The following is a 27,114-nucleotide window of genomic DNA, read 5'->3' as shown; positions in this document are numbered from 1 at the left end:
GTGTAACATGTCAAACTTTGAAGCAAGTGAGCTACAGCAGCCGAAGACCACAGAGGTTGCCACTCCTGTCAGCTAAGAGCAGGAAACTGAGGCTACAGTGGGCACAGGCTCAGCGAAAATGGACGATGAAAGATTTGGAAAACATCACCTGGACAGACGAGTCTCGATTTCTGCTGCGACCTTCAGATCCATCCTGCATTGTATTAACAATTTAAGCTGATTGTGGTAGTGTAATGGTGTGGGGGACATTTTCTTTGTACACATTGGGCCCTTTAGTACCAGTTTCTAAATTCCTGCAGGATAACGTGTCTTGTCGCAAAGCTCATATCATCTCAGACTGGTTTCTTGAACATGACAATTAGTTCACTGTACTCATATGACCTCCATAGATGAGACCTCAACCCAATAGAGCACCTATGGAATTGTAGGAACAGGATATTCACATCATGGAAGTGTAGCTGGCAAATATGAAAGCAACTGTGTGATGCTATCATGTCAACATGGACCAAAGTCTTTGAGTAATGATTCAACCACCTTGTTGAATCCATGCCAGGAAGAATTAACGCAGTTCTGAAGGCAAAAGGAGGTCCAACTTGGTACTAGCAAGGTAAACCTAATAATGTGCCCAGTGAGTGCACTTAATTGCACATAATCCTAATCTGCACGGCCTGATGATGTAGTTAGTAAGAGGTGATGCAAAAGACCTTTATTTTCAGAAACATTAAATATATCTTATGTTTTGTCAAAGGCAAAAAGTGTACAAGTCTTTTTAATGGGATCTAGATGCAAAAATATACAACAATTTCACTCCAGACAATTAAATGCATCATTGAATATCTGTGGTGAGAAACTGAGAGCATTTCACAAAAAATGAACAAGAGGAATACAAACAAATATTTTCTTATAATTCAACAAAAAGCATTCTCACACAAGACAAGTTTTTTTTCCCCCATATATCAAAAGACAACAAATAAAATGAACAGATACACTAAATACAGCAAAGAGATGCAAAGGGGAAATCGTCCCAGAAAATGATATCGCTTTTCAGCTCATTAACAGTTACTTTTGCATCAGAAAAGTAGAAACACATTACAAATACACCTGGTGATACAGCAATATCACAAGAACTCTGTTCCTGAAAAGCCACAAAGTCATACAAGGCATTGTGCATTTGTAAAATGCAATTGAGAGAAAACACATTTCGTTAGACATGTGTTCTGTATATTCAATGTTTCTGTTTGGCTTAACCCAGTGTAACCCCAGTCTCTCAGAGAAGGCACCTACTGGACCACTGGACCCTAACACCTGTCTCACATAAACTGTAGCATGCATTTTAAGCAGCAGCATTGAGGACCCTGTAAATGTTAGGCTCTTGTCCTGGGAGACAAGCCTTGAAAGCCTCCATTACAAATTTGTGGCTTTAAAATACCAAATCACCTCACTTGAGTCTAACTGTACTTCTCATCCAGTGTTACACAAGCACTAAACATTTCAGCTGTTTACTGGACAACAGATATTCTCATTTCCATCAGCAGAACTAATAAGCTTTCACATATCGAAGGCCAGATCTCAGTTCAGGTGACAAGGATCAGAGTCTGATTGATTTTAGCCCTCAGTGCAACTGTGTACTGACTGATGTAATTAAATTCCTAACTTCATTAGTTCATTCTGATGATTTGAATTTGAGAAAATCTGTTGCACGAATTCAGGGCAACCAAATTAATCATTTTCAATGTAAAACACAAAAAACAAAACTGAACTTTCACAAACAAAAGGAAATGTACTAAATGATAAAGGGGAATTCACAGAAAAACAAACAAAGAAATGCAACAAAACATACACGTCCCTGCAGTACCATAAACAGATTGTTTTCAGGCTGTCCCAGAAAAACACAGTAATATACCACATTTACCTTAATCCATCCATCTTCCTTGCATGAGATGAAAAGCACAGGATCAGCGTAAAAAGAGCAATTACAGGGGACAGTTCACAACTTCACACTAAGGTTCCTGAAGCCCCTAACATTCCAGAGATGTGGAAAGTAGCTGGCAGACATGCTGATTATGGGGTGCAAGACCTTCCATTGCAACCACAAAGACCGAGTATGGAAGTAGCAAGGATAAAATGCATTTGAATTCAGGGATTCCTTGAAACAAAAATATATAACAACAACAATAACTTATTAAATATCAAACAATACATACCATCTAAAAATCATTAGGCTGTGTAACAAAGACCACACAGTGTGCTGCACGTACACAAAGGCTACACATTTTCTCTGTAAAAATAAATTAAAAGAAAAATAAAAGGAATATATTAAACAAATACTTGTGCTGATTGAGCGGGAAGTTGCATTTAAGAAAAGCACAGTAAAGCTTAAGGCTAAAGAGCAGCCAGCAGATGGCACTGTACAGGACAATAAGGTGTGTTTACGTGGCGTCACTTCTTAAAGGCATATCAACCATTTTATAAAGTAGCACATGCAGTGAAAGACTCAGCACTCAACACTATGAGAATACTTACTATTCCACTTTGGCAATTTTTATTACAATTTTCATTTCAAATATTATCTCTCCATCTAGTGAGCTTGAGTCCAATTAGTGTGAAGAGCTACACATCTTCTGTGCCAGTCTGACAAAGCGCTAGGCACAACTAAGCCACTAGGAGGCGCTTTACCTTCACTTATACGGAATATTTGGAAATGTGGTCCAAGTATGGAAACCACAACCTAAAACACTTCTAACATTAGCATGGAGTATGGTGTTACAATCGCTGTGGTGATACAATCTTCCTCCACAAGAAAACAAAATGCAGATGGTAGCAAGCAGAGGCATAAGGGACAGCGACTGGAGGATGGAGATGGAGGGAGAGAGATGAGAATGGTATGATACAAAGATGGAGAGACATAAAATCAGATGCTCTGGCCTCAAAGCTACACAGGAAAATGGGAAACAAAAATAAAAACTGCAATGAATTAATCAGTAGTTTGAGATTCTTCAAATGAGCAAAGACTGAAAGTAGAAAAAATGAATTATTAGCAACAATACTTGATACTGGCAAGCAGAGCAGCCTCCATCACAAAGAGCAACTTTCTGAACAAGAAGGGACATTTTTAACTTCACATTGGCCTTATATTCCAAATGTAACATGGGACATACACACTGCGAGTGTGTAACCCACTAAAAGCTTCAGGGCTCCATTTATAATACATGTGAACTCTTGCTAGCTTTGGACAAACAGCACCAGGTGAGTCCAATGCACCAGGGTACCAGATTCTACACACCTGTAGAGCATTTGTTCTTTAATTCTCACCGACAGCTGAGAATCATACAGGTACACATTGAAACATAATCAAGGACCTGAAGGAGCACCAACTATGGTGCATAAGATACAAAAGACAGCATTTAAACACAGGAAATCCAGCAGCAACAAAGAATGGCAGATGCTTCCGTAGTTTCATTCATTCTGCTTAAAATCAAGCAATGGCTAAGCTATAATTAAAGCTATATTTCCTCTGATCCAGGCCATCGTCCCGCACAAAGGATAGTACCCAGTCCACTGGATATGTGGAGGAAGGTCATAAGCATCCTCCTTCTTAGGAAGCCACACCCTAGAAGAGCCCTTCTTTGCATCTCAAACACCAATGTCATTATTTTGGTACCAAACTGCACCATGGCATGGGTTTATATTATTTATTGATCAGGCCACTTTCCACTCAGCAGCTCCTCCTTTACCTGCAATGAATCAACTTTGTTTCTATCCAAACACGGACTCTGATTGGTCAGTCAAGTAATAATTACAGAACATGATTGGCCAACACTAGTTTAAAGGTTTGTTTCAGCGTTTCGCAGTCTGGTGCTTGGGGACCCATAGACAGTCCATGTTTTTGCTCCCTCCCAGATAGGGAGGCAGGGAGCTCGGGGGGAGGGTCCCCAAGCACCAGATTGAGAAACACTGGTTTGGATTATTCAAAGTGAGGAATGATTTCCAGCCGCAGCTGTAGTAATCAGAATAACAGTAAAGTAATCTGTTTACTCTCTCCTCATATTTGTACTTTGAGTCCTTGGGAAGCCACCAGAATACAGACAGACAGTAGATGCTCTCTGCCTTCTCCTTCTGCTCAACCATGGACTGCTCTGATGACTCTTTGGCTTCACTGAAACCTTTATTCTATGAAATTTCTGCACGATAGAATCCAACATGATAATTTCATCACTGTGAATGTTGAAAATGAGAAATATAAAGCCCATTCAGAGTGAGTCCATATCCATCCGGACCGATTCTGGAAGTTGCTGCTTCAGCAACCCTGGACACATGGCTCTGAAGCAGGGCCAGTTAGGTGTGTATGGAGTCTCCGGAGGATGAGGGCGAGACAGCTTCCCTGCAGTGATGTTTGGTCCTTGCGCCACAGGGGGGCGTCATGAGGGCTGTGGTCTCACAGCAGGTCTTTGATGCGTCTGAGAGTGATTCAGGGAGACCGGAGCTGCGGAGGCATCTGGGCTCGGTCGTAGTCCAAGATGAGCCCTTTGATGTGTGCCAGTTTCTGATGCAGATACTCACAGCGTTTCTTCTCCTCCCGATACCCCGGGCATTTCTGCAGAGGGGAGCAGACAGCCAGCAAATCTGAGACGGTATCAGATACCTTTCAAATGCAGATCCACAAGCCCAGAGCGGCTCTCTCACTGAATCAGAACAACCATCCAGCAGCAGATGCAGCTCAGAGTTCTGCTCCCTTACCTTTCTGTACTTCTGATACTTCTCCAGTATTTGCTCCTCCATAACCTGAAAATTTCCAGACATGGCAGCATTGAGATCACCCAAATCAGAGTCATCAATCAATATGCAAGACGTTACGATCCAGCCGCCAAATCAGGGATATCTTGGTGTGTACCTTATACTCTTGTGTTCCGGGAGATAGCGTTTTTATTTTCGAACCTAGACGAACGAACATCTCGATCACACTTCCGATCCTGGAGTGGAGGTTCCTGTACTCATCATACTCTGCGCAGAAGTCATCCTTGTACTTCTGACGCTGTTCTAGGCCAGTAATGGTGTGGTATTTCCTGGGAAGAGGGTCACAGCACCACTCACTGTTAACCCTGTTTTCTGGGGTGTTAGACCATCATTTGTTTCTTGTTAGAATGAACATAAGAAGTTTACAAACGAGAGGAGGCCATTTGGCCCATCAAGCTCATTTGGGGAGAACTCAACTAATAGCTTAAAATTGTAAAATCTTATCTAGTTCGGATTTAAAGCTTGCACTATACTAACAGGAAGACTATTCTATACTCTAGCTACATGCTGTGTAAAGAAATTAATTCTCAAATCCAGTTTAAAATGTTCTCCCACTAATTTCCACCTATGGCCACAAGTTCTAGTATTTAAACTAAAATTGAAGTAACTATTTGGTTGAACAGCATCCAGACCTGTTGGAACCTTATATACCTGGAACATGTCCCTCTTAGTCTCCTAATGGAGCAGGTAAATATACTCATTTTATTTTGGAAAGTTTCATAGCTGAAATGTATCTGGTTTATGGGTAACAGGTGTATTTTTAAACTTAGCCTTAAGGTGGCACTATAGTTAAATTAAATACTAGATTTAAGGAAACAAGTGTGTGCTTGCTGATAAGAAACTGTAACATAACACCTCTGTCGACTGCCTGAAGCGATAAGCACACCACAAGCCGGTCCAGCTGTGTGCTAAATGTGATCCTGCATCTGCTGTCGCTCTTCTGTAAACACGCTTTTTACACGTGAAACGGGCCCTCGTGTTACTCACAATAAGTAATCAGGTAGCTCCTCTGTCGCGGTGGGGCTTGCAGGTGTGTTCACACTCTCGTGGTCTGCAGAGAGAGGCACAGAGGTCAGTGAGAGATAACAGTCTGTCCATGTCCCAAGCAGACAGATAGACAACAGGTCTCAGGATGTGGTGGGGGGGGTGGGGGGTCCACAGGGAGCAGCAACACAGTTGTTATTCAATCAATAATCAGCCGAGGTGGGGGCAGGGGGGGCACTGACTGAGCACGGTAAAAAAAAAAAGAGACTCCTCTGTACTGCTGATGTAACGGACATCTGATATATGTTTATATATAGGAGAAGGAGATAAGGAGCATGCACTTATTACAGTGTGTTACGGTGTATAAAGAATATGCACTTATTACAGTGCGTTACAGTGCATAAGGAGCATGCACTTATTACAGTGCGTTACAGTGCATAAGGAGCATGCACTTATTACAGTGTGTTACGGTGTATAAAGAATATGCACTTATTACAGTGCGTTACAGTGCATAAGGAGCATGCACTTATTACAGTGTGTTACAGTGCATAAGGAGCATGCACTTATTACAGTGTGTTACAGTGCATAAGGAGCATGCACTTATTACAGTGCGTTACAGTGCATAAGGAGCATGCACTTATTACAGTGCGTTACAGTGCATAAGGAGCATGCACTTATTACAGTGCGTTACGGTGTATAAAGAATATGCACTTATTACAGTGCGTTACAGTGTATAAAGAATATGCACTTATTACAGTGCGTTACAGTGCATAAGGAGCATGCACTTATTACAGTGCGTTACAGTGCATAAGGAGCATGCACTTATTACAGTGCGTTACAGTGCATAAGGAGCATACACTTATTACAGTGTGTTACGGTGTATAAAGAATATGCACTTATTACAGTGCATTACAGTGCATAAGGAGCATGCACCGATTACAGTGCTTTACAGTGCATAAGAAGCATTCACCAATTACAGTGCGTTACCTTACCTGTTTATATATAGGGTGCACAAAATAACACGGAGATGGATTTTAATATTCAGGAAGCTACATCACACTTGCAAACTTGTTCAAAGTCCAAGTCAAAGGTGCATCTGTCACAAGCACCATTAAATTATTCAATGTGTAATGAGAAAGAACCTCAAAATCACCACAACATGTGTCAAACATGGACAAACAACATCAGCAAAGAGCAACTGTAGTGACACGTCGAAGGTCACTGTCAGGGATGGATGGACCCTCGTCAAGATAGTACCAGAAAAGTAGAACCTTAAAAATGACCACAGATCAGTGCTATGGTGCAGATGCTCTATCTGCACAATGTTCTCATATTCTGAGATAATTCCAAGCTCACAGGAGTTTTACTTCCACAAAAATGTTCTGAGGGCAAAACGAAAAATGATTGGTTCAGAGAGATAACCTATCAGATTGTAGAGGAAGCGTGTATAAGCAACTAGTGGATGTGGGACCAAGATATTTGATTGGTCAGTCCCGCCTCCTCTAGTTGGTTGGATCCAACTCCTCTACAGTGATGGGTTATCTCTCTGAACCAATCATTTTTCATTCTGCCCTCAGAAAAAGTCTGTAAGTAAAACTCCCATGAAGAAATTCTCTTGGTTTCATGACGTCAAACGCCCTCCATGACCTCCTCAGTCACCGGAACATCACTGACCTTACAGACTATTCTGCAGGCAAGGGGTGGCCCTACTGCTTATTAGATCTGTGACCCCCCCCCCCCCCCCCATATATGTACACACGTACTTAGCGTGCCCCGCAGCTCACCTTCCACCGATGCATGCTGCTTGTGTTCCTCACCGCCCTTCCTCCATTCCTCTTTCTCTCGCTCCTTCTCTTTCTGCTTCCTGGATTTCCTCCTCTTGTGCTGCTGGGAGCTGCCAGAAGGGTTATGTCCCCCCGGCTCGATCCCAAGGCTCTCTGGACGAGGCTCGGCTTGGCCGGGCGGGGGGCTGCTGGAGTGGGCGGGGCCTCTGTGGCCCCCAGCGGCCTGTGGGTCGCCGGACAGATGCCGAAGACGGAAACTCTGCTCCAGGACTCTGGACTTCTTGTGAGCCTGGTTCTCCAGCGAGTTGGACGGCACTGGGCGTTTCTGAGCAGGAATCGGAAAAAAAACGTCGGCTATAACACACAGGATTCAGGTGTGATTCACTAGCTGTCATGGCACCCGAATCCTGGAGTCACTCATTATTTTACACCCCCTTTTTTGCTATTTACCGATTCATTTATACATTTCCTAAGGACTATAACAGTGACAGGCAAACTCTGAAGAATCTGCAGTACAAGTGATTAGATTAGAAGCAGCAAAGCAATCTTCAGTGTGCCAGGCAGGCAGAGCAGGCAAAAAGATTGTGGTAAATGGCAGTAATTTACCACGGCTGGACTCTTGACAGGACTGAGATGAGAAGGAGATTCTCCTAAGCTTCTTGGGAATGGAGCATTTGACTGAAAGCTCTTTGACTGGCTGCTGCTGACTGCTGGCTGCAATTTCCTGGAAAATCAGAGAGGAAAGGCATTCATGTTGCCACGTGAACCGACAGCTGGCTGATCTGTGTCTCAGGTCCTGTGCCAGTACCCTGCTGGTAAGAAGGTGTCATTACACCAGAGAAAACCACAGCCTATCCCTACACACACACACACACACACACACACAGTGAAGCAGGCAGTGAAGCAGGCAGTGGGGACACAAGTCATGCCATGGATGCGGGCTTCTCCTGCGTCCCAAGCGGAGCCCCGCAGTAAACAATGGGGCCAGAGGTTGCCCCCCATGTGCAGCGCTGCCTATCTCCTTCCTGCAGGCCCTTCCTCAGATACACTGCAGTTTTATCGAGAAGGGAAATCGCTTATTTTATGACCTACATTCCCCCTCTGTGCTGCTGCATCCAAGCCTTTTTAGCTGCTGGACATTCCTGACGAACTGAAAACTGCCAGCAGAAATGAAACATGGAAGCCTTATAAAAGTCACTCCTGACCCGGTTCTGTCAATGGCCAGTGTTAGATACTCTGCTTTTGTCTGTGTCCTGATCTGGCCACAGCTCTGATTGTTGGACCTCCACGTTTCTGTCCATGTATGTTTGAACTGGAAGGCCTATCCGTACATGAATGCCACCTTATTCATTTAAAATCTGGGTCCGTGACGTATGTGGAAAGATGAGAGGAAGTCGTAAATTGCAAGCAAGCCGGCATTATGCGCACTGCTGAAAGTTTACAGTGTTTGTATTTAAAAGAAGTGATGACAAGAACAATTACAGATGATTCCTTTGAAAGTATGCAGCCAACGAGGTATTGATTGGTTTGCATATGTTTTCCTGTGACCTTTCTCATACCTCACACATACAATTCCTGGAAAGGTGACCTTGCAGGTGTGCAGCATTTGTGGAACTGGAGAAATGGAGCCTACTGCCGCTTTCTTTCAGAACAACCAGGAAGTTATGTGAAGCATGAGCGTGTTTCTGGTGTGAAATTGTGGTCAAAGGGTGATCCCAGGGGGAAGAAAGTAACGACCCTGCCATAAACCCCACAACCTGCTGGGAAAACAAGATCCCTGACAATGACGTGATGGGACTGACATGCTCAGAATAAATGTAAAATACACAGGTTATTGATAGAAACCATTTCTATATGGAGCTGATCATGCAGTGCTCCGGTCATGCCGTGATCCTGTAATGCAATGATCCAGTCATCACATGATCCCGCAATGCAGTGATCTATTCATGCAAGAATATGGTGACGCCATGATCTAGTGATGCAGTAATCTAGTAATGCAGTGATCCGATCATGCCGTGATCTGATGATGTCGTGATCTGGTAATGCAGTGATCCAGACATAGCGTGATCTGGTTATGCCCACCTTGCCAGCAGCTTGTAAACAAACCGCCTCTCTTCCTCTTGGTAGCCGGGCCAGTCCCTCTGAACAAGCGGGTATATGTCATCCTTCAGCGTGAAACTCTGATCCCTGGGATTCTGCTTAGCGACCTGATGGGACCAGAGCGCGTCACTGTCTTCACCTGCTACAGAACTACACCCTCGGCGTGTCTTATATCTGTGCAATATTACTTCATCTTGGAGGCAGTGTCCTGAGACAGAGTAGCACACCCCCTACCTGATGGTCTCAATCATCCAGAATTCATATTGTTGTTAGCAAATGCTTAGTGTTTCCTGGCTGTGGGTGTGAGCACCTTCCCATGGCTGCTCCTACCTCCTCCAGAAGGGGGGTCAGCTCGGCCTTCTCCCTGGGGCTGGCCCTCTCCCGCTCCAGCCACAGAAGCAGGTCCGGCTTCCTGTAAGGCTTCAAGGCGAGCAGGTGTATGAGGCGCTCCCGCAGGGGCCTGTGTACCGTCACGCCCGCGCTTCCAGCGGGGCAGCTCCTCTTATAGGTGGGGGAGTGCTTGCTGAGGCCGTCCGGGCCTGGAGCCTGGCCTGCCTTCTTCTGAACCTTTACACATTTGCCTGAAAACAGGAGCACAAACACCGTAACTGTCACTCTTCGAACCCTCTTGGAAAACTAAACTACCATCAGAGAGACCATCAGTCAGATAAGCAGAAGAATGTACTGCAGGTCATTTGGAGACAGCGAGGAGCCGGGGGGTGGGACTTACAGTAGGAGGTCCTTAGCTGGCCAAGCAAAATGCCCACACAGAATTAGTGTCGGTAATGCAGTGAAAGACCGGCAGCATGTGAGAGAGCCTGCGACTTCCTAAAGACTTGGAGAACCAGAGTTCTTAGCTTATAGGCTGAAGGTATGTGCCTGTAGGAACCGGGATAACACAGCCACAGGTCTCCTGAACACAAACATCCCTTGAACACACAGGCAACGCTGCTGAGAGCAGCACAGAAGGACACAAAGGCCGAATATTCGCGTCTTTAAAAAGCTGCTAGTTACTTCTGTGCCAAAGTGGTTTATCAACAGCTGGAGCTGCAGGAACACATTGCATACACAGTACAGGAGCGTCAACATTTTTTAATGATTTGTAAGTGTTTGTTCAGTCATTCACTCTGTCTTTTGGAATAAGGAGCAGGGTTACCTGCACAGACAGTGCACAGAGACAGCTGCGACCTGACTGCAGGGTAGAGTCTGGCAAACAGAGCCAGCCAAGGCTCTCAGTGCAGCTGAGTGAAGTGAAAATGTGCAAGTTTCACTTACATCTGTAATATTCATAACTTACTAAATCACTGTAAAAGTGTGAAGTAATTTCTAAGGGATCTTAAAATAGAGGATGAAGCGAGATTTGGCTCCATTTATGAAAGTTGGGCTTGTTTTGTTGCGAATCCCTTAAGGCAAAACTAAATTAACACCGATACAATTTTCATTAAGTCTGTCCCCATGGGACAGGATGGTAACAGATCACACCTCTTTCAGACTGACACACAAATTGGGTCTGAAGCCTCTGGTTCACTGCAGGCAAGCGAGCACACAGCTTCTGGGCATGTCAAGACATCCAGGCCAAACAAAGAAACATTTAACAGTGCATTTCTATTCCAAACATTTCTAAAACTAGTAGAGGCAGAAGGAGTTTGTTTCCTGACAGCTGCATGATTGAGCATGTTGCACATTTTAGAGAGTCTTACTGTGTTACAATTGCCCGGTGCTTCTTAACCCTCAGACTGCTGTTAAACATATTATGCTGCATGTAAGTTGGTGTGAAATCAAACAGGGTAACGTGCTGGGCTTGCAAATCCAAAAAGCATAACCTGTTATGTAAGCAGGCCTCGTGCGTCATGAAAAGGCTGAGCACTTTAGACACCATTCTGCTATTTTTATAATTCTCAAGAGCTTCGACAACGCATAAACCATCTTATCAATTAAGTTTTATGGACAGTTAAACTACCCCCTCCTTCTGCTGCTAGCAAACATGGCATCAGGATGAGAGACAGGGGGTGTTTCTCAAATACCAAGAACACAAAGATTGTACTTGAGGTCTTGGCAAAGACCAGTCTTGCTAATTTCCCTACCAAGAACGAACTTGGGGCGCAATGAATCATGAATCATGAATCATGAAGGGTGCAACGATGCATCCTTGATATTTGGGACAGGACAAAAACGACATCCAGGGATTATTACCATCCTCTGTACTTCTGATCTTAGTTTTGGAACTGGTCTTCGGCAATGGGAGATGACGTAAAACGGGCACGCGAGACCACAAGTTTGGTCAAGTACATGTATTGAGAAACACTCTGGGACAGGTAAGCAGGAAGTGTGCAAGAAGGAAGGGTAGCAGAAGCTTAGCAAAGGCTGCTGGGAGTGTTACGCACAGCATGACCTCATAGCTTCAGCTAGGAAACGAAGTCAAATGCGAGCAGGTCTTGTGACAAGCGAGGTGTGATCCAGCAGAGAGTTACCTTGATAAGGAGGCCCTGGCTTGATCTCGATGGCCGACCGGCCCAGGATGTCCTTCTCCACCTGTGACATGCGCTCCCGTGTCACCTTGTAGGAGTCGTCGGTGGCGCACACTGTGATCTTGTCCTGCATGCTGCCCTGGCACTCCAGCTCTTCTCGGCCGTCGCTGTGGAATGAAGAGGAGGGTGAGGAGGAGAATGTGAATAAGATGGGGTGAGGAAGTGCAGGGAAGAAGATTGAGGAGAAGACAAAGAGTGATGAGAGACAGAATAGTGAGGAAGAGGAGGAGAAAAATGAACAAAAACTTGAAGGTGATACAAAGAAGCTTCCATGACACCGCAGACTGACTTATATTATATTATAATGGCCAGACTCTGAAATACTGGAAATTGTGCCTCAATTCAGAAGATTTATTATCTGTTATCCTGTTGCACATTAAATGGTTTTTGTTCATACAACATAAGTACTGAAAAACAGGCAATTAACAGAGCCCACCTACACTACAGCTCTCTACTGAAAAGCCACAAACACCTACATGTCGTTTTAAAAAGAAAGATACGGTCATGTTTCTAGAAAATTCGAGTGCTCTGTGACACTGCCACGCACGTCACATTCAAGTCGGTAGCAAACAGCCGACTGGGTGAATGATTTGAGAGGAACATCAGAGAACCTCCAAGCTCAGATCTTCATCCTGGATCAAGATCTAATTAAGCAATTTCAGCTTGAAATAGCTCCAGAAATGCGGGAAATTCCAGACAAAGGCTGCATTTACTAATATGACATGGAGATACTGAGCAACAGAGCGACGGATCTGTGTTCATTGTTGTTCTGCTTCCTGTAAGAGGATCTCAGAGGTGAGGGAGAGACTCCACTGCTGCTTTGACTGTTCACATGCTTCCTCAGGCAGGACGGCAGAGCCCAGGGTTTCGCTGAGCCACCTTGCATCAAACCAGCCCACTCGCCGTTAACCCCATGTGCGCCGCTGACGACCTAGAGGACTTCCTGCTTCAACACAGGAAGTGGTGCGGCCCAAGACCCAAACAAGACCCGCGATACTATCACTGTAACACACAGAGCAAACCTTTCAGAGTGTGACACAAGCACATTATAGTCTTATTGCCCTCAGCCATACTCTGGTTAGTCTTTCAGCTCATTTGGTGTGGAAAAATAAATAATAACGAAGATTTGAGAGCCTGTAAAAGTGGCAGGAGTCAGAGAAAGCTGGGCTGAACACAGCGGGGCCTATTCATGGTCACTGTAGCACCTACTGTAAAGTCTAAACGCCATTCAGTCTATGAGGCAACTGCCCTGGGCTCAAACATCCCAGTTCCTGACTTTCCCTTTAAGCTCCTATTGACAATTATAGCTGCTTACAGGCCCAGTAAATGGGAGATGGAAAAGTCCAGATATTAAAGGGGAAGACAAACATGGGCAGGAAACTGTACCATCTGCAGATACTGCCAACATCCGAGCCTTAATCTTGGCAGTAGATGGACATAAGAGGAAGCAAATGACGATCAAACATGGATCTTCCCAGCGTTTATAACCTGTGACCATCCATCAGCTGCAGCAACCGCGCACTTTGTCCCGCATCAATGGAACTAACAAGTAATAATAAAAATCACAGTGTGACCTGTCCAGAACATCCCACGGTGGCCCCTCATTTCAGGCCGTAATCCTCTTTTATGGCTCCAGGGCCCTGTTCCTCTAACTACTCCCCAGCAGCGAGGCCTGAAACGTCGTGTCAGATTGTCAAATAATAAAGGAGGCACCTTAATGAGCAAAGCAAATGTAACTGGACACAGGGCTCCACAGGTACTAAGCAATTTTCATTTTGTTCAGAGGCCTGAGCTCTGCTGGATGAAGTCAAAAAGAACAGTTTAACTGTCCACAGTCTGTTCAAGATTGTGTGTCTTGTACAATCTTTACTCAAACTATCTTAGAAGATGAGTCTGCAGCCCTTCTTATGACAGAAAACATAGAAATGGCTGATTAAGGACAGTTCAGTGAGTGTGTTGTGTGGTTCGAAAGGGTGTTATTACAGCTAAACTCCCCCAGACTGACTGATTCGCAGCCTGACTGACAAACGCACTTACCTGGATACATACTGCTGGATGCAGTCCAAGCTCGCCTGGGGCTTGTCTTTGCTGTCGCTGGACAGAGAGAAGGAGAAAACGCGCAGTGCTTCCTGGGAATCAGGGGACAGGGCAGGGATCTTGATGTACTGTTGGAAAAACAGGCAAATTCCCAAATTTAATGCCTAACAGGCTTGAAGAGCCTTTTGTTAAATCCTATTTGCTCTGGTGCCAGAATAATGACTAGATCAGTCTCAGACTGGTGACTCTAAGCAGAATTTGGGAATCATCGTCAGCATCCTCTGTCATCACTGCCTGATGTCTGAATCATCCTCAGAATCCTCAGTCATCACTGTCTGCTGTCTGAATCGTCAGCATCCTCTGTCATCACTGGCTGATGTCTGAATCATCTTCAGAATCCTCAGTCATCACTGTCTGCTGTCTGAATCATCGTCAGCATCCCCTGTCATCACTGCCTGATGTCTGAATCATCCTCAGAATCCTCAGTCATCACTGTCTGCTGTCTGAATCATCGTCAGCATCCCCTGTCATCACTGCCTGATGTCTGAATCATCCTCAGAATCCTCAGTCATCACTGTCTGCTGTCTGAATCATCGTCAGCATCCTCTGTCATCACTGCCTGATGTCTGAATCATCGTCAGCATCCTCTGTCATCACTGCCTGATGTCTTAATCATCTTCAGCACCCCCTGTCATCACTGCCTGATGTCTGAATCATCATCAGCATCCTCTGTCATCACTGTCTGACGTCTGAATCATCGTCAGCATCCTCTTTCATCACTGCCTGATGTCTGAATCATCCTCAGCATCCTCTGTCATCACTGTCTGATGTCTGAATCATCGTCAGCATCCTCTGTCATCACTGCCTGCTGTCTGACATCCTCACCTCTAATGTAGGCCATTTACACTCAAACACACACACACACACTGGTGCAGGTAACTAGCTTAAGAATCCAACTTCAGCTGTGCCACCTTAAATAAATCTCCCAGGGCAAACGGTGTTTTTTCCAGCGTGTTCCCCCCCAGGCATGTGGGGCGGCACGGGGCAGAGTCGGCCCATGGAGGGGCCTCCTGGGCTGCCGCGGGCTATGCTGCACTCCGTTCGTTAGCTTAACAACACCTGGGGGGGCCTGCAAATCCAGAGCGTTCCACGTGGGCCAGGGGGACAGAGCCGAAAAGGGAAAATGGGGCACCTGTTTACAGCAAAGCCTCATGGGAAATAGGAAGCTAGCGTGCTAACTGCTTCCATGCGGCTGCTAGGCCAAGCCACGTTCATCCCCCCCATGGTGTTCTGTTACCCAGATAGACCCCCCCATGTCACAATGGAACTGGCATCACTTTCAAGACAAAGCCCCGTGATGCGGGAAGTCTCGCTGAATGCTTCTCCAGCGTCCCGGGCAACCATCTGAAGGGGAGGTACACAGACCATGCGGGGAAAGAGGAAGGAAGGAAGGATGGAAGGAACGAACGAAGCAAAGATGGATGGGCATCAGCGAAACACAAAGCTCAACAAGCAGCTGAATTTGCAGCTACAGAGCGGCTGAACAGCGACTACCTAGTGAGTACACAGCAGCTACATAGTGGCTGCGGAGCACTAGAGCACTGCAAAGCAAATACTCAGTAGCTACACTTAATTACACAGGAGCTACATAGCAGCTACAGAAGATGGGCAGATTCAAAAGCTACAAAGCAACTACACATCGACTGCATAGCAGCTACACAGTGGCTGCACAGCACTAGAGCGTTACAAACCAATTACACTGCGTCTGCACACCAGTTCCAGAGTGGCTACACAGTGGCTGCAAAGCACAGCATTGTGCTTATCAGGGCTCCTTAGTGCCAGACAACAGGCCCCATTTTCAGATCTACCGTAAAAGCTATGGGATCTTCTGTGCTCAGGCAGATCGCACCCACTCCTGTGCTTCTCCGCTGCCTCAGAGTCTGTCCTCAGGTCCCCCCCCACCCCGAACCCACCTCACCCTCTCACCACCGCCAGAGGTAGCGATGGCTATCAGCCTGACTGCCTGTACACACACACAAGAAACCCAATGTAACCTGAGACCCCTTCCTGTAACAGCAGCAGGCAGAGGTCTGCGCACACTGGCCATGTGCCACCCAGCCGGCCCCTTTCACGCCCTCAGTCCCTGCAAAGTGGCCCAAATGTGCTTTAGATGGCCTCATTAAGGACAGAAAATGGAAGCTGTAGTCATGCTCATGGGAGTTGACACAAAAATGTTCTGAGGGCAGAAGGAAAATGATTGAATCAGAAAGATAACCAATCAGATTGTAAAGGAGGTGGGGCCAACCAATCAGATGTCTTGGTCCCACCTCCTCTAGTTGCTTGGACCCACCTCCTCTACAATCTGATTTTTTTATCTTTCTGAGCCAATCATTTTTCCTTTCACCCTCGGAACATTTTTGTGTTAGTAGAACTCTCATGAGCTGTATATGAGAGCACTGTACTCTGTGTGAGAGCAGGAGCAGCCGGTAACCACTTGGTCCATGATTTAGTCAGAAACAGCCTTAATTCAGTTACACTCAAGTGTGTGAGGAGTCTGTCACCTTTTCAGGTGATGCATGATGGTCATTACGAGTAAACTGCATGAGGGGGGGGATGATAAAATTAAGTGTGACTTGAGCACCCCGAAACCCCCAGAGTCAGTCTGTCTGAGGCTGACTCATTCACATCACCGACGTCACCTTAAAACCAGCACACTTCACACTGAGCTGAAGAGGAGCAGTTCACTCTGAAGCAGAGGGGCAACAGTAATTTAGACAGAGATCTCACCTCCCCCATACATTTTTACGAACCATTAGGTAGCAGAAAATGTACCCAGAAAGTAAATCAGAGAATTAGAATTAGAGGTCAGACTCTTTAAAAGCAAATTATTATCCATCTTCTAATTCTAATTCATGTGTTGACATCAAGACATAAAACATATACGTGTGTGTGTGTGTGAGAGAGAGAGAGAGAGAGAGAGAGAGAGTTTGTTTGTGTGAGTGCATATCATTAAACCTCTCCTACACCCTGCCAAACCTAAAGCACAACTTCCTTCTGGGACATTCAGGGAGGAAAGCTTAGGTTTACACCAGCAGGGAAAATCACAGCTCACCAGGTAAAAAAACCAGGAACAGGAAAATAAAACCACATTCCCACATTCTATCATACATAACCTGGGAAAACAGCCTCTTTGTTATTCTCCAAGCAGAAAGCAGAGTAAAATGCTGACTATAATATCATATCAATGATCATTACACATTTGTACAATCGCATCCCTTAGGCCTCAGCTAACCCTGACCGTTTCAAAGGAGCCTGTCGAACACAAAAGCTAAAAAGGAGCTTAAATACAGCAACCATGCAAGAAGGGGATGCATGATGTTTTCACCCAGGACATACAAATGCCGGCTCAGATGTGTTCACGACTCAGTGAGGCAATGTAACACTAGTGTCACAGACAGTGACAAATCCAGCTCACAAAAACGTAGATGATGCAGCGACTCATCTGGACCTCATCAGCTAAAAATGGCAAGCAAATGGAGGCCCTTTAAATCTCACAAGTCATGGCACATGCAGGTGACCATGAAGAGGATTCTCAGGAGACTGTACAGATCCAGTCTGGGACATGTCACAATCGGAATGGGACCCGGAGGCTGAACAGCCCACCCAGTGCCCCGCTGGGGAAGGATGTGACTGAACAGAACCACCCTGGCTCAGGTTCCCCCTAGAGGCAGGAATGCTGGCCTGCAGCCTTAATTAAAGCTCTATGTTCAGTTCCTGAATTGTCATTGTTGAGCAGGAGTCAGTGGATACAGTGATTATTAGTGCCATTAAACACTGAGAGTGCACTGTGCATTTCACCATGAGCGAGGTCTGCCACAGTGCATGAGGACACCGACGCTTCAGCCAGAAACTTGTCCTTTCAGGTGCTCAGGATGGGGAGCGGACACAAAAGCCAAACTAGCCGAATGTCCGCTAGCATACATGCAAGTACAGCCAGTCTCCTTGGCCGATTGGTGACTTTTCACAGGATGCAGGAAGAAAACAAAAATAATGTGAAGGTTCATTCCAGGCAAAAGCAGCACGTGCTTTTCAATCGAAAATGTCAAAATGAAAGTGGGACGAAGATTAAGAGTCTCCACAGGCCCTGAATGGCTGAAGGCGGAGAACTGGTGCCTGTTTGGGCAGTAATTTAATCCCCGTAGAAGATTACGCTTCCCTATTCGCTGTGCTGTGCTGAGTCCATGCTTCATATAACCACAGAGGACACAGTGTGCGCGCACGTGTGTGCGTGTTTGTTTGTGTGTGCGTGTGTGTACGTGTACGTGTGTGTGTGCGAGCGGGTTTACCTATCCTTATGGGGACATTATGTGATAAATATCCGTCTTTTTCCCTTATGGGGACCGGTTTCCTGGTCCCCATAAGGGAAAACTCTATTTTATAAAAATCGGTGACTGCTATGAAAAAACTAAAAATGCAAAAACTCTTGTATTTTGTTAGGTTACTTATGGTTATGATTAGGGCAGGGTGGGGGTTATGGTTGTCATAGTTAGCATTAGCATTTTTCCCATTGAAATGAATGAGCGGTCCCCATAAGGATATGTTTACACTACATGTGCGTGTGTGTGTGTGTGTGTGTATGTGTGTGTGTGTGTGTGTGTGTGTGTGCACTGCACTGCCCTAATCTCCCACGGCAAGACGTTGACACAGCCTCTGTTAAATGCCACGCTGAGAAACAGTCCCCTCGTCAGCTGGGCGTCAGGTCACGCCCCCCTCCGCCCCCGCAGAGCGTGCTGACCCCCGGCAACATGACGCACATCACAAACAGAGCGTGAAACATCAGGTGGTACAGTAGGGACACAAAAGCAGCACGACTATCAGATGCGACATCACACTAACAAACATCTAGAGAGACGGAGGAGTGTCGCGCTGATGGTAAGGTGCACAAGAGCAGATGGACGGACGGACAAGCCAACAACCCGACCAACGGCTATTCAAACATCCACACCACAACACAAAAGCTGGCACCCCTGCCCAGGTCCCTCCCCCCATGTGCTGGCTCCGCCCCCCCCCCCCCCCCCCGCACTCTAATTCCCAGCTTCCTGCTCTGTCTTTATTACTCCAGATGTCACTTAACTCATTAACCCCCCCCAGTCTCCTTTGTTTGGGGGCCATTTGCATTTAAATGGTGAGCCGTCAGCGTTGCTGGGATGGGATGCAGGGTGTCTCCGCTGGCGGGGGCCCCCTGACGTAACATGGGGGGGGGGGGGGGGGATGCTCTCGCTGCTTTAATCTAAGCGCGGGGCTGAATATAAAACACGTCACACTCTGTCTCAGGAGGTGACTTATTCTGTAACATCTTCATATCTCTCTTTTCACTGCTTTGCTTTAGCAGACAAAGTAGCCATCACACTTGAACCCTGACCTCTGGAGTCTTGGGAGTGACCCTAGACATTTGTGACCTGAACTGTGCTGTAGCATGCAGGTGTTGTGGCTTTAAGCTCAGGAGAATTTGTTCTTTTTCTTTATGAATCATTGGGAAAACACGACCAGTAGCTTACCAGTTCAAACCTGCTGTGGTGCATTTCCCAGTTTAACCATTACTTTCCAGTCTCTCTACTGGTGACTAGCAATCCAAACTCCAAAGCTCTCCCTAATCTTGCATGCAACAAAAATGCACAGACCAACAAATCTACAGACTATCAAGGGTGCAACTTTACAATAAGACTCCCCATATAAAGGGTTTATGAATGGTTTATAATCTGATCATTGATTAGGCTGTAACACTTTGTAAATTATTAATAGACCATTTTAAACAAGTTATAACACCGTTTTCTTTTTAATAATGAGTTACTACCATTTACAAGTCGTAAAAGGAAGCCTTATTGTAAGGTGGTGCCCTATCAAGATATGAGAGGCAATGAAGGATACAGGTCTACAAATGATAACTAACAGGGAGACAATGGAAGATGTAACTCTAAATGTAATTAAAAAAAAACTGTGAAGGATATAGATCTGCAAACAATAACGGACAAAAAAAAAACAACAGCCACAAGCCATTAGTGTTTTGTTCCCTGAAAACGAAATTCAATGTGCTGTCACTCTGAGATTAATGACCCTGGCATAAGTTAAAGACCACGTGTGTAATCAGATGTAACTCGAACACATCCTGTTCCACCTCTGTTCGCGATTCTACCTGGAGCTCACAATTATATGGCTCATTATAAATAATATATATCAATTGAAATAAGTAATAACAGTTAGAAATTGCAGTTAGGAAACACCGCTGTGTGTTGGCTCTCTCTCCCAAAAAACACCAAGCTGAAGTTTCAGGCCTCTGCTTGCAGCTTCAAACACCATCTAGTCTGCTTCTGCAAACAGCATTTTCACGCAGCACGCAGACAGCGGCTCTTTGCTCACGCAGACAGGGGCTCTTTGCTCACGCAGACAGCGGCTCTTTGCTCACGCAGACAGCGGCTCTTTGCTCACGCAGACAGCGGCTCTTTGCTCACGCAGACAGCGGCTCTTTGCTCACGCAGACCATGCCACGGCGGAAGGGGCTTATTTTAAACGTACACTCATCTCTGATGATCCCCATGGACTATGTCTCATTTGCGAGCTTTTTGAAAAGCTGCCCTCCATTAATGCTGCCAGAAGAGTTTAATCCCCCCGCGGATCAGCTGTCGCAGCTAGGGGAGCCCTCTCGCACGGCGACACCCACAACAAACATTCAGCGGCATTTTGGTCGGAATCACCAAACTAGCAGGAGACAGTCTTTGCCGCTCAGACGTTTCGGTTAGTGCCCCACTGATCCTGTTTGTGATTTCTGATTTCTGCCTATTTTTGAGCCCAGACTCGCCCGCGTCTCCAGTAGGGGACCTGGTAAACTTTGAATTAGTCACACTTGCTCCAGCAGGGATGGTCTATCTGAGGACAGCGGGGCATGGCGGGACGGACGGCCCCTTTGTGCTCCGCGTCCCCTCAGCCGTCATTGTCATTGTAATGAGGGACACTCTCAGACCAGGCAGCACACGTGCAGAAACACTCCACGGGCAGGCATGGGGCTGCTGGGATTGGCGGAACACGGCCAGCACCCCCCACCCTCCCCCCATGCAGCCCTCGCCCTCCCCCCACACGTGCCGGCAGGCTGCATGACGCTCAGGCCTAAGGGGTCTACAGGCTCTGTACTGTCAGTCATGAGTCAGACACGTGCTGCTCACCTAAGTGAAATGAAAATATTCCCAGGCGTATTTTCATTTCACTTTGATTTCTTTTTCATTTTCCTTTAAGATCTAGCCCCCCCCCCCCCCCAGCCATGAACACCACATGCTCCCACTGTTTGCGCTCCTGCCTTGAGTCACTACTGATTTCACACATTTATTAGGCCTTTTGGGGGCGTTTCACTGGGTCTATATGTGCTGGGGGGTGGGAGGGGTCCACAAGAAACATCCTGCCAAACCCCTGGTCAAGACCAGAGAGGAGGGGTGTCGAAGGGGCATGGATACCCTGGTAGAGTCAGAGGGCCCAGCAGAATATCCCTCCAGTGGGTAAAATCTACCGAGGGGGACCCCAAGGTGACATTTAGCCAGGAGGCCCAGAATTCCAAGCTACACCCCTGCGGGGAAGCACAGACAAGATAAACGTGGGAGATTCTCCAGAAGAACAGCCACATCTCAGTGTCTCTGAAGCCCGGAAGGTTTTCAGTTCCCGTCCCAGAAATGGCTGAATTCCACGGCAGATGGTGAACCCCCCCCCCCCCCAACAAGAGGCAGAGGGCAGACGCTTCCATGTATGATGCTGCTCCAAAGGACCCTGTTCATGCATCACCAGCTGAAGCCATGTAGCTGCCTGAGAACCAGACCAAAGCACTATACCTGAAGTATCTCAGACTACTACTTGCTCAAAGGTGAGCAACACTCCTAGATCGATTCTTTGTCAAGAACCATTATTATCATTACTATCACTGCCTCCTGGCAACCATGAAGATGGCATTCCTCCAGAACTATCTGTCCAGGTGTTCAGGCTTCCCGAAGGTATGCTATGAATATTGACGCCATCCATCATTCTTGTGAAATGGAGTCCATTCATCTTCTTGCTGCTTGTCGTCTTCCTCTGTAACCTTCAGCTTTCCCAAGCATTAAGTTCTGCTCCCAATGTGCTGGATCTTTTCATAATATGTCCAAGAAAGAGCAGCTTCAAACTGGTTATTTATGCTTCACAAGCAAATTCAGGGTGGATGGTTCAAAGGTGTCCACAGAGTCACAGAAAATCCCATATTCTTGTTTTTTGTTCTTTGTTTACAGAGATATATCAATACTTTTGAGGGTATTTTCTATGTCTTTCATAGGAGCTCTGCAAAGGGGCAGGTATCAGTCTGCAGCACCATTATTAACCCTTTATTGTTGATGAATGATACCAGAAGACCGAAGTCATCCATAAAAATGTATGTCATAAAACCATACAACCATGCACAATAATAATTATATTAATAATTGATAACGACTATATATATTTTTTTCTTTGAAAAGCAAATTACCCCTGCATTGAGGCCGACTGATGATTTAATGACTGATATTCATGGTAATACAACAGTATCTCCATCTCTAATGAGCACCAAACAAAACAGGTCTGTAACAAGTAACTGTGACCTGTAAAGCTGGACAAAATTCCCAGCTGGGAGCTCAGTGACAGACGCTAAACACGGCCTGGGTGTGAAATTCCCGACTAGGTGACATCATAAACACGGAAACGCAAAACCAAACCGATCTTCGCTCCCAGGCTTTCCGAGAGTTCAGCTAATCTCAGTCATTAAACTCATTAGTCTTCTAGGCGAACCCTACTTTAGAGATTTGCTGCATCATGCCTCGCTTACTGAATGCCACTGTTATCTTTTTGCCTCATCCAGGTACTTCGCCTTTCCCCCTGAGGGCTACTGCATTTAAGCCAAAGTCAGGCTCCGTCTTCACCCCTACCAGAGTCCCCATTCGTGGTGCTGACCCACTGGAGGGCTTTTCAAAGCGGCCCATCAGCGGCGCAGAAGAAAACAGCAGCTGACAGCCCACAGCAGGATCCAGCTTCAGAAATTAAACCCCCCCACCCTCCACCTCCCCATAAAATCCTGGTGAGCAGCCAGGAAAGAGTTTATGGGAAGCCCCCCCCCCCCCACCACCCAGCCTCATTATATTCTCAGTGGAGGTCAGCATAGCACAGGGGCCTCGGTGGGCTGTCTGCTCTGACCCACAGCTGAGATGTTCAGACCGCCGTGAAGCACGGAGCCTCACGCCCACCCCCTCGATTCAACTTCCTACCCAATTCTCTCCGTCCCCCTAAAGAACGTGTCTCGTTAAAATATGGTTACAATGAATACGATCGCTGGACCTACTGGAGAGGCTGCCGCTGGGTCACAGGGCCGAATTCCAGTATGCTGTCACCTTACTGGGGACACAATGAGGCCCAGCCAGTCTGACACATCCATCACCCTCCCCCAAGACAACAACTTAGTCTGATCCCTGTCAAGCGGACAGGAGGCCGGGCGGTGGGGGGGGGGGGGGAATTTACTCCCCTTCACCTCAATCACTTTCAATATTTTATGACTAACACTGAAACTATTCAATCAACACACATCACATATAATAAAACCACATATACATTTGCTATTAAACATTATATAAATCTCTATACTGACATCTACCTAAATCATTTATTAATCTTTATTAATAGACAGGGATAATTAACAAAGGAACAATGTCATAATCCATAAACGACACTCTCGTTTGTCCAAATAAAATATAGATGGAGGAGGTTTGTTTTCTCCTAAATAAGGGGGTACGGAGAGCTAAATACCCCTCACATCCCAGCCCCCAACCCAAGCCCCCTCCTTCCACTGCTCCCTGATCAAACAAAAGCTTCCCAGTTGCCAGCCTGACCCAGTGACCCAACTGGAAGGTTGAGCGAATACAGTGTCCATTCTAAGGTTTCGGGGCCTGAGGCAGTGCACAGGCTGCTGTTTGTGTGCCAGTCTGACTCACTGCCACCGCTGCTGTTTGTGGGGCTGCTTCCCATCTCTACAAGCAGGAGGGCAAATCAGGTAGCCTCCCTCTGCAAAGGAGGCCCGTCTATTACCGGCCTCTGAGGCACAGCTCAGGCTAAGATGGATGCTGATTTGCTAAAAGGGTACTTTAAAGATCAAGAGCTTATCTTAACAGGAAACATTCAAAAAACATTTCATTCTGGAGAGAACGGAGGAGAGAAAAGTACAGAAGAACTATAAGCAGGGAACATAAAAGAACATGGTGTCTGGAAGGTGAAAATCTCTCTTACCCCTTGGTTCTCCTTAAAACAAATAGCTGGTTGATTGGAGAAGGAGCCCTGAAAAGCAATGAGAAGAAGTTAGTTACCACCTGAAAATGAATAGTGCTGACGCAGACTCCCTAATCTAAACAAAGGGAAAGCCCAAAGCCTTTGAACAATGCTTGTTTGATAAAGGTGTTGTTCGTGGCATATTGACAAGCAGATTACCAGCTGCACCGGTGACTCATGGGTGGCATTTTCAGGGAATCATGAAAGTTAGGTTTGCTACGGCAATATGGAGTGACAGATCAGAGCCAAGGACAAGGCAGTTGTTTACGGAGTCCATGGACATAGATAAATCGGAAATTTACACGTGTGGGGCTCACAAGGAAACAAGTCTGAAAAAATAGCCTGAAAAATAATAACGAACGCATTGTTTTTTTTTTTTTATGGATTAACGTAAAGTTAACTAGACAGATCTATATTAACGGTTTTCTTGGAGTAACTGACAGCTCTGGGTAAGTAGGCTGTTGGTTCACAGTAATAAAAATCATACATAAACAAAAAAAAATCAATAATGATCAAGACAGACAGTATCTGGCACTGCAATTATCCTTCAGCACCTCGGGATTGATAGAGGCATCTAATGCAGATAGTTGCAAGCATTAAAAAGCATAGCAGCAGTGAGTTAAATGTCTTATTCTGAGTTTAACAGGGTAAGAGGACTGAGGCACAGCTTATAAAAAGCAGAACAATAGCGAAGGAGCAGAGCAACGAAAAGCCACACCGACAGCAGCCACCGGTCAGGGGAGCGGCGGGGGCGCCTGGAGCACCAGGGGCCGGGGGCAGGGGGCTGGGGGCATTCAACGATCAGTCGCTCCAGCTGGCGTCTAGAGCTCTGACAGTGCGGCTGATCGCGCTGTTAGGGAATTTAAGTAAAAACGGTCTCCGTCTGGGGGGTGGGCGTTAATTCGCTTTTCAAGCGGGTCCCTGATCACTGCTGTGAATCCAGGATGCACGCACTGCTCTGACTGTATATGTGTCAGAAGCTTAAATATGTATCCGATTCACGTCACATTGAAACGACTGGCTTATTAACGGCGGCCAAAACATTTAAGAGGCATATAAGGTAGGCCTATAGCTTCAAATGCGGAGGACAAGCTAACGAAAAGATGCCCCGTAACTGTCCTTTCCGAGCCGGGTCCTCACTCCCACCCCATGTTTAACGGGACGCTCACGTGGAGCATCCTCGGAGCCAGGGGACCAGCAAGTGCGGATGTTTTCATGGCGCTGACTTTACGGGCAGCCGGTATAAACAATACAAAAGGTTAAATTACTCATCGCAGACGTGCTGGTAAATCAGATTTTTTTTTTGCCGACAACCTCCGGAAAAAAACACGCCTGTTGGATTGTTAGGTTTCTCTTATTTCATTTTAATGTCATTAAACTGAAGTCTTCCGGAGACCCACACTCACACCGTACGGTGATTCTTCTAAATGCCGAGGATAATACAAAAGTTACTTAGATGATTTAATGGTAAAAGCCGCGTTTGTAAACGGAATAAAAGTTGTCCCCTGCCCTGTTCCTGCAATATCCAACATGATTTCGAATCCAGAACCTAATCGTTGTTATGATTATTATAATTACGTATTTATATGTGTGATTGATAGGCTATATATGAGTCTGTTAGTGTAGACTGAGTATACATCCTATACATATGCATTAAATGTATGTGTGTTGGCCTGTTTGTAATGATTGCTTAAAATTAAATCGGTTTACGCCAGATACGATCATTCTGGGCAGTATATATGTAAATCCGACTGCTTGTTTATGGGATCCAAAGGTTTTTATTTTCGGTTCCCACGGTTCAAGCATAAAGCGCTTCCGCACACGGACCTCGCCAGGTCCCTCTAGGTAACACGGGTGAACTGAATCACGGCATTTTGTCGATGACTGGAAAACTTTTTAAATCACACTATCACGGTGTCGCTGCTCTGCTGCGATCCGCCGCTGCTGCAGCTGCCAGAAAAGCTGGCAGCGGAGCCCCGGGGATTTCGAGGCAAAGTAAGCGAAGTGCCCGCTAAGTAAAGCTCACCTTCCGGTTCTGGTAGGCTTCGAGCGCTCGGATGGCAGTGTCCGTCAGCTTGACGTGGTAAAGCGTCCTGTTCGGGGCGTTTTTGTGATTTTTTCCGCAGGAGAGCCCATAGCGATGCTCCTGCCTCAATGCTGCCATGTCTGGAAGTGAGGCGGTCTGGGGACATTGTCATTTAGGCGGCGCGGAGGCGGGGTCTGGAGCCCAGGCGCCGGGCTCCGGCGCTTCTCAACGCGCGTCGCACATCAGCCGCCTCCCCCCTTTCCAGATGCCCCCAGTCATTAGAAAATGTCCCAACGACCCGGAGGCGGAGAAGCTGCCCCCTGTCTCTGTGTGATTGCTCTTCATTTTCCCTTATGGCCAATAATTATATGTGCGGGCAGTAATTCAGTTGTTTTTTCGCGTTTCTTGTTTATAATTTTCAGAGAGAGATGTGTTTTTTTTTATTATGTAATCCAGTAATTAGACGATCCTTGCTTATCGTTTTGCCTAACACAAGCACATTTCT

At 46.1% G+C, this 27,114-nt stretch overlaps 1 protein-coding gene across 1 annotated transcript; it reads right to left on the bottom strand.

Moving 5' to 3' along the window:
- Positions 1 to 691: 691 nt before the first annotated feature.
- LOC111859389 (RNA polymerase II elongation factor ELL2-like) lies at positions 692 to 26,803 on the bottom strand. Its single transcript, XM_023842010.2, has 12 exons — positions 26,610 to 26,803; positions 24,545 to 24,592; positions 14,228 to 14,355; positions 12,134 to 12,297; positions 9,993 to 10,243; positions 9,645 to 9,769; positions 8,169 to 8,286; positions 7,563 to 7,887; positions 5,782 to 5,845; positions 4,892 to 5,063; positions 4,738 to 4,782; positions 692 to 4,594 (listed from the first exon to the last, which is right to left on the bottom strand). The coding sequence occupies exons 1-12, from the start codon at positions 26,745 to 26,747 to the stop codon at positions 4,469 to 4,471; spliced, it is 1,704 nt and encodes a 567-aa protein (XP_023697778.1). The 5' UTR covers positions 26,748 to 26,803; the 3' UTR covers positions 692 to 4,468.
- Positions 26,804 to 27,114: the final 311 nt, after the last annotated feature.

This window comes from Paramormyrops kingsleyae, chromosome 11 (genome assembly GCF_048594095.1).
Source record: "Paramormyrops kingsleyae isolate MSU_618 chromosome 11, PKINGS_0.4, whole genome shotgun sequence".
NCBI classification, from domain to species: Eukaryota; Metazoa; Chordata; class Actinopteri; order Osteoglossiformes; family Mormyridae; genus Paramormyrops; species Paramormyrops kingsleyae.
Note: the sequence above shows the minus strand (reverse complement) of the source record. Positions and strands in the feature narration are given on the sequence as shown.

Excerpts from the sequence above, each read along its gene's own strand:
- LOC111859389 (XM_023842010.2), bottom strand. The coding sequence starts at position 26,747 with ATGGCAGCATTGAGGCAGGAGCATCGCTATGGGCTCTCCTGCGGAAAA. Across the intron at positions 8,287-9,644 it reads GTTTACAAGCTGCTGGCAAG|GAAATTGCAGCCAGCAGTCA; the intron begins GTGGGCATAACC and ends CTGATTTTCCAG. Across the intron at positions 7,888-8,168 it reads CTGTCAAGAGTCCAGCCGTG|AAACGCCCAGTGCCGTCCAA; the intron begins GTAAATTACTGC and ends ATTCCTGCTCAG.